This window comes from Cibotium barometz, chromosome 61 (assembly GCF_041138505.1).
Source record: "Cibotium barometz isolate CiBa-2024 chromosome 61, ASM4113850v1, whole genome shotgun sequence".
Classification (NCBI taxonomy): domain Eukaryota; kingdom Viridiplantae; phylum Streptophyta; class Polypodiopsida; order Cyatheales; family Cibotiaceae; genus Cibotium; species Cibotium barometz.
The window spans coordinates 33,595,800-33,603,588 of record NC_141106.1 but is presented as its reverse complement, the minus strand read 5'-3'; the positions used below and the strand labels follow the sequence as shown (position 1 = coordinate 33,603,588).

The following is a 7,789-nucleotide window of genomic DNA, read 5'->3' as shown; positions in this document are numbered from 1 at the left end:
TCCATGTCTTTCCACTTAATTTTAACCTCAGGGATTAGGCGACTACAAAGTTTCCTTTCCCTGAATTCAAGTACCTTTTCAGGTTCATGTGGAACATAAGACAAATCTTCGACTTCAACGAGTTCTTGAGGAGTAACTGTGTTATCCTCACCTCCCAGCTTCTCTTTCAATCTACTGACATGAAAGACTAGATGAACTCTGACATGTGGAGATAGTTTTAATTCATACGCAACCATACCAATCCGACGTATAACTCGGAACGGACCACAATATCTAGGAGATAATTTTGAGCACTTTCGTGTTGAGTCTGAGAATCTTTAGGAACTTTCAAATAAACCAACGCCCTTGGCTCAAAAGACTTAGGTGAGCATCCCTTATCACATAAAACCATGCTCTATCCTGAGCACAGTTGATAGAATCCTGAGATTGGCTCAGCATTTCCTGCATATCTCGCAAGTTCCTAAAGTTTCTTAGACTATGAAAGTTATAAATTGGATTGGTACGGTTGCATATGAATTAAAACTACCTCTACATGTCAGAGTTCATCCAATCTTTCATGTCAATAGACTGAAAGAGAAGCTGGGAGGTGAGGATAACACAATTACTCCTCAAGAACTCGTTGAAGTTGAAGATTTGTCTTATGTTCCACATGAACCTGAAAAGGTACTTGAATTCAGGGAAGGGAAACTTTGTAGTCGCCTAATACCTGAGGTTAAAATTAAGTGGAAAGATAGGGAAATTGAGGATTCGACTTGGGAGTCTGTTGAGAACATTCAGCGCAGTTTTCCTTCTATTTATTGCAAGAGTGTAATGTTTTGAGAGAGGGGAAGTATATTATATATTATGTTATGTGCACATTATATGTGCATATACTAGGAGGCTAACTCACCCTAGGCATGTGAACATGGGAGCATGGCAACATGCTCTAGTGGGGCAAGGGTTAGGTCTAACCTTGGGTTGAGGTTAGGGTCAGGCAACCAAGGGTCACACATGGAAATGGAGAGTCAAGAGTCACTTGAGGGCCCTCCTATATAATAGGGGCATGGGGCATTCTCAAGGGATGTTCTCTTGTGTAGAGCATTGTGTCTACTCTTTTGCCATTTCAAGCTAGAGCCAAGTGCTGCTGGATTGAAGTCATATCTCTTAGTGGTATGGGACACTAAGGTAAGATATGTGATACTTCATTGTATTTATGTGTGCACCCTTGGGCTCGGGGGTGGTTGGGTAGATGAGTATATGCCTGGTTCAAAAATGTTTATGCATGGTTATTAGCTAGAGAGATCTTTAGGATCTTAACAGATTTGCTTCCCAATGAAAATGATTAAGGCCTTGATTATTGATTTTTAAGCTAGTAATGTTTACATAAGCACAATGTGGTAGTGATTTTAGTGGATGTTGGACGATTGGATCAGAGCCAAAAACAATTATAACATAGTAGTAAATGGAAGGGAAAGATAACTAAATTTTATTCAAAAAATGAACAAAATTGAAGCGTGGGAACTTTAGATTTACAATCTTTAAAAGGCTTTGGAGTTCATTAAATGGTATAAAGGTGACTTGTTCAAAACTAATTTGAGTCCATTTACATGATATTGATGTTCAAAACTAATTTGAGTCCATTTACATGATATTGATGTGTTGACAAGAATTTTGATTGCTAGCATCAATTGGGGTTTAACATTAATTCTTGTGAAAAATGCATAAAAGAGCATTGAGGACCACTTTTAGCACACCCTTTTAATTTTATTCAAGTTTGTGTAAATAATGAAAAAAGTGATGATTTTATAGAGAAGTACATTGTACAAAAAGTTCACATAGTCCTTGTTTGAAGGCCATTTTTCTAGCATGCACCAACCATTCGTAATTATACTATTTTAAGGTCCCCTAATATTTGTCCTTTATTACACTAGCAAGTGGTAAGTGATAATAACACTGAAGTAGACGTTAGAAAAAATACTAGGGTTCATTAACTTAACAAGGGATCTCAACATCTTGTTAAGTTCATGAAAGTAGCAGCTTTTCCAAAGAAAGTAGCAGGCATGATGAATTATTATTTGATTAATTTGTCATTATGTTATTATGTTTGAAAGCTCATAAATAGAAAACCGTTTGTGGGCCTATACAAATTTATTACTATAGTTTGAATTTCCCAATGTACACATTTTCAAACCATACCCTTTTTTTTAATGTGTGTGAGAGAGAGTGGGGGAAAAAAATATTAGTCTTTATCATCAAGATATGCAACATTATATATAAGCATCAAGTTTCGTGCAAGCCTTTCATAGATTCGATATGCAAAGCAAGAACTTAGTTTGTAATTTTTTTCTATATCAATGATCCAATTGATGCAAATCATTAAAAAGGTTTCTAATTTTGTATTTCTAGAGCATATATTTTTTATAAAATTCTTTTTTTTAATCTTTGAAAATGGATAAAAATAGAAATAGCATCTTGTAATCATGTGTGTCCTTGCTTTTCAAAAAAACGATAAATGATCATTTCCAAATTTTTCTTATGGCTTATAGACCATTTTGTGGTTAATTAATGTGAAAGCACATCATCTCATAAAGTAAATTAATGTGAAAGCACATCATTTCTAAATTTATTTTACAAATTATAGATAATTTGTATGGTTAATTAATGTGAAACTTACATCATCTCATAAGGAAAATGTTCCTTAGGCTGATGAAAGTCCCTAACACAAAAAACTCAAAGAAACAAAAGAGTACATAGTATGTTATGAACAAGAGTTGAGCTGTAAATGAGGTGGACGGGAGGGGGGATTTGAAGTTTATTAAAAAATATGTAAGATTTAATGCGAGTTCAACATAAGGGGTTTATTTTCATGTGGGATTATTGGAAATTTATGCATACAAGGTTTTTTAAATTTAAAAGTGACATAAGGGGTACTTTTACCATCTCCTAATGCCATAGAATGGTTGTATTTAAGTTGTACATTTAGATAGGAAGGGGTTAATTGCCCCTTGAATGCACATGTTTTTATTGGAAAACCACCCTAAAAAACCCACCTTACGGCGATGGGAACTTGTACCAATAAAAAGAATTTAATGACAATTGCCTAGAATATTTACTAACCAAAAACCTAGAATTTATATATCTCTTTACTTATTCAAAAGGGCACTTCTTTGGAAGAACGTACATGAATAAAAGTAAGACGAAGAAGGCATCATCTGAGGAGGGTAAGGAGGGTACACAATTTAGTGGAGAACGAATGCATGAGGTGTAATGTGGAAGGTTGTACAAAAGGTGTACGTATAAAGGTGTGCTTTTAGTGAAGTAGGGGATAAGGTGTCACCATCAGGTGGGTAGCTCAATCCTTGAACACATGGCATGCACAAGCAAAGGAATCAAAAGAAAACTATGCATGTAGGTGAAGTAGGGGATAAGGTGTCACCATCAGGTGGGTAGCTCAATCCTTGAACACATGGCATGCCCAAGCAAAGGAATCAAAAGAAAACTATGCATGTAGGTGAACACACATAACTTCTTAGAGGGGAGATGGAAGTCGTTAAATGGATGATTGTATGGCAAAAAGGGTGTGCAATGGCAAAAAATGTGTCGACAAAAAGTGAGGGTCAAAAGGGAGTGTCTCTTAAACATTTCGGATGCCTCCATTTTCAAGGATAGAATAAGAATTTCTTTGAGATGGTATAAGTATAACTCTCCAATTCTCAAGTTTGACTAGAGAGTGACCTTAACAAAATTCATGGCACACAAAATCGTGCATGTGTGCAGGTGCGATGTGGACGACCAAGGAAAGTCATAAGGGGAAGACCTTGCATGATGTTGATGCAAACAAATGCTTATGTAAAAAAGTAGATGTGCAATTGGTGGAGAGCTTGAAGTCCTATAGTGGGAGGTGCTAGGTTCGAGTTTCACTCCCCACAACCAAGGAGTGAGACTCGAACCGACACCTCCCATCATAAGACTTCAATTGGGGTGCTCATGAGCCCATGGGTGTTGCAAATACCCCTTTACAAAAGGGGTATTTGCAACACCCTTTACAAAAGGGTCTCTTGCCACTGTGTAGTGTTTTTGTTATTAACAATAATTATACTTACATAGTGGCAAGAGACCCTTTACAAAAGGGTCTCTTGCCACTATGTAGTGTTTTTGTTATTAACAATAATTATACTTACATAAACAATAAATGCTAATCAAAACATATATACACCAAATCCAAAAAAAAGTTTTTTTTAAAAAAAACCTCCACGTTTGGATCCCTTTTGATGATTAATGTTTTATTGTAGATAATAACTATACTTACACAAACAATAAATGCTAATCAAAATATATCTACGTCAAATCTGAAAAAGTTCAATAGTAATAATTGCAAAATAAATACAAGGATAGCTTGATGATTGCTTTCAATGTAAATTTTCTTTTTCAAAAAATAGCTGCTTATATTAAGAGATTAGAAAGAGATAGGTTACAACATGTTGAGAGCTCTAATGAGTACAATGTCCATGCACATGACATACAGCTCCTGAAATGCAGGCCCCGAGCTTGCCTTTGACTTTATTGAGAAGTTTCTCTAGCTGTGTATCCAGGTTTTCCCTCTTTTCCTGAGTGTGACTTTCAAAAAACATAGAGTGCTCTTCAATGTATATTTTCCCCCATTCCTCACAATGTCTTACATAAGGCAAGACTTAAAAAATGACTTGCCAGCTAGCAACTAGGATTCGTAATAAGGATTTAGAGGAGTTATATCCATTAATCGAGGAGTACAATGGGCAAGAATGAGGTGCACAAACATGATACGATGAGCCTAGCCAAGCTGTTCATAAAACAAATAAGTGGAAGGAAGCGTTGAAATTTGAGCGTGAGATCTCCCTTGTACGAGCGCGATACGCAAACTGTTATGCCACAATGCAAAAACACTAGAGATGTCATAGCCACACCAATGAACCACGACTAGGAGTAAAGTCCAAGGGAATGGGATTGAATTTGCAATTTGTTGGTTAGGGTTGGTGCATAAACCTTCTTACATTGTAGAGAGATGGGGATTGTAGAGAGAGGGGGAGCTCAAACTCTTATGAATGCCCTTACTCATGGTGGGACACTCTATTTTATAGCATGCATGTGGCGCGTGCCAAGCGTGGGGCTCAAACTCTTATGAATGCCCTTACTCATGGTGGGACACTCTATTCTATAGTATGCATGTGGAGCGTGCCAAGCGTGGAGCTTAATTACTTGAAATGGTGAGGTCAAACACCCAACTTCCGAGGTACCTTCTTGTACACACGAACACAGTGTTTCTCTCTCAGAGCCCGGTTTACCATCCACCATTATGAGCAGGGAGCACCTCCTCACGATACCTTCGCAAGAGTCTTTTGCCAAGATCAGCGTGAGAAAGCTCGACCGTTTTACTGACGACACCGGCGTGCCCATCCTGAAGGGGGTGTCTCTCGACATCCCTGTGGGCGCCGTGGTGGGCGTCATTGGGCCGAGCGGCAGTGGGAAATCAACGTTTCTGCGCGCTCTCAACAGGCTTTGGGAGCCTCCGGCAGAGTCCGTGTTCTTAGACGGAGAGGACGTGACGGAGCTCGACGTTATTTCTGTACGTCGTAGGGTGGGCATGCTCTTTCAGCTGCCGGCAATGTTTGACGGTAATGACATCTCCTCCTCCCCCGCCCCCCAGCTCCGCCGGCGTCCCTGCCCCAGCTCCGCCGGCTTCCTCAGTCTTATACATGGCATGATACTTTGATGGTTTTGTTTGCAGGGACTGTAGCTGATAATGTGAGGTATGGCCCAAGTCTGGCTGGGAACAAGATAGATGATTCACGGGTGGAGGAGCTTTTGAAGATTGCAGATCTAGATCCTGCTTTTGCTTCAAAGGCAGTCGTGGGTCTCTCAGTCGGACAAGCCCAGAGGGTGGCATTGGCTCGCACTCTTGCAAATAATCCTGAGGTAGGTGGCTGTGTGTGGGCTAGGTGGGTGTGCGTGGTGAGTGTGTGTGTGAGAGAGAGAGAGAGAGAGAGAGAGGCGTGCGTGCGTGTGTGCGTGCGTGCGAGAGAGAGAGAGAGAGGGGGGGAGGGGCGTGAGAGAGCTTACTAGTGAGTGAGAGAGAGAGGGGGGGAGGTGCGTGTGCGTGTGCGTGTGCGTGTGCGTGTGCGTGTGCGTGAGAGAGAGAGAGAGAGAGAGAGAGAGAGAGATTATATCCTATTACTTGCTTTCTTCCTAGTGATAATTCATTTTTTTTGTTTGTGTGTGTGTGAGAGAGAGAGAGACGGAGAGAGAGAGAGAGAGAGAGACTAGTGTGAGTGAGTGACTGTGTGCGCTTTTTAAACTAAGAAAAAAGTGTGTTTGTGTGTGTGAGTTAGTGAGAGTGCTACCTAGTGATGATTTGTTGTGGCTTTGTGTTTTTTTTTCAAGGTCCTGTTGCTAGATGAACCCACAAGTGCCTTGGATCCCATATCCACCCATAACATTGAAGATGCAGTGACCACCCTCAGCAAGAAGGGTCTCACCATCATCATGGTCTCCCATAGCATTAAGCAGGTCCTAAGAATTTCCTCCCTTGTTTGTGTCCTTGTCAACGGTGAAGTGGTGGAAGTTTCACGGCCGGATGAGCTTGCCAATTCAACCCATCCCATGGTCAAGCAATTTCTTGAAGCTAGCTAGCTACAAAATTTGGTAGCAAGCTTCTTATTATGCACACAACTTAAATGGAGAGTCTATTTATATATTACAATTGTATTGAGTTTGTGGAGACAATATTTACTCCTAACCATTTTGTATCAAGTAGTGTAAGGTGATGTAAGTTTTTTGAAAATCTCGTAAATAAATTTTAATAAAAGAAAATATTAGGGCAGTTAATGTCCAAACATATGTGGTTATGGATATGGTTGTGGTGTTTCTTTGTGTGTGTGTGTGTGTGTGTGAGAGAGAGAGAGAGAGAGAGAGAGAGAGAGAGAGAGGTCTATGTGAATTTTACATATTCAAGAAGTTTTCAAATTGGTGATGACGAGGTATGTTACATGTCACCTAAACACCAATTTGGAAACTTTTTGAATATGCAAAATCTTCATCATGCTATATATCATTGGAAAGATCTCGAAGAGTAGATTCTCAATCTACAATCTTCGATAAATTTTGTTTTGATTTGTAAAAATTTAAGTATCAACTCATTTTCAAGAAAAATTTGACATGGCAGTTCTTAGGGTTCCTTTTTGAGTCCAAAATTTTCTTATGTGACTTCTTCTCTATGTTGAACTACCTCTTCGGTCCAATGTTAAATCGATGAAGATGGCACTCCACAGATCTCTACTACGAGTCTTTGTAATAATATACGTAAATTCTTTGTTGTTGGGCAATAAATAAGTTTTACCTCCATTTATAATAAGCTTATATACATAATGATACTATATATTGTGTTTCGTGCAAGCAAGAAACATCGGGTTTTTGACAATCATTATGCAAATTTTATTATTGCACAACAATACTATTGCTCCCTTTGAGAAAATCCATGTCTCCTTAACTAAACTTTTGTAGATGCGTACAATGTTGTCTCCAAATATACAATGGGACTCAAAAAGAGCTAGTCTTCATGGTGTGTCCTTGTCGTTTTCATGATGACCGTCTTCTGATGCTGGTTGATTCTTGACATAGATTTGTATACTCTGTCGATCTATCTTTGTCATGTCCTCATCGTCGTGCAACTTTTACGGTTTAGAAAACGTAATAAGTCTGCTTGAATATTTTAATTAGAAGTCGAATGACATTTAGTTTAGATTACTTACAAAGGTAGTTGGTGGAGGTAGCTGAG

General features: G+C 38.9%; 1 protein-coding gene across 1 annotated transcript; it reads left to right on the top strand.

The window, feature by feature from the left end:
* The first annotated feature begins 5,019 nt into the window (after positions 1 to 5,019).
* LOC147604813 (ABC transporter I family member 17-like) lies at positions 5,020 to 6,768 on the top strand. Its single transcript, XM_086794655.1, has 3 exons — positions 5,020 to 5,630; positions 5,744 to 5,931; positions 6,397 to 6,768. The coding sequence occupies exons 1-3, from the start codon at positions 5,312 to 5,314 to the stop codon at positions 6,643 to 6,645; spliced, it is 756 nt and encodes a 251-aa protein (XP_086650781.1). The 5' UTR covers positions 5,020 to 5,311; the 3' UTR covers positions 6,646 to 6,768.
* The last annotated feature ends 1,021 nt before the right edge of the window (positions 6,769 to 7,789 follow it).

Coding starts and splice junctions, on each gene's coding strand:
- LOC147604813 (XM_086794655.1), top strand. CDS start 5,312: ATGAGCAGGGAGCACCTCCTCACGATACCTTCGCAAGAGTCTTTTGCC. Junction 5,631..5,743: donor GCTGCCGGCAATGTTTGACG/GTAATGACATCT, acceptor TTTTGTTTGCAG/GGACTGTAGCTGATAATGTG. Junction 5,932..6,396: donor CTCTTGCAAATAATCCTGAG/GTAGGTGGCTGT, acceptor TTTTTTTTCAAG/GTCCTGTTGCTAGATGAACC.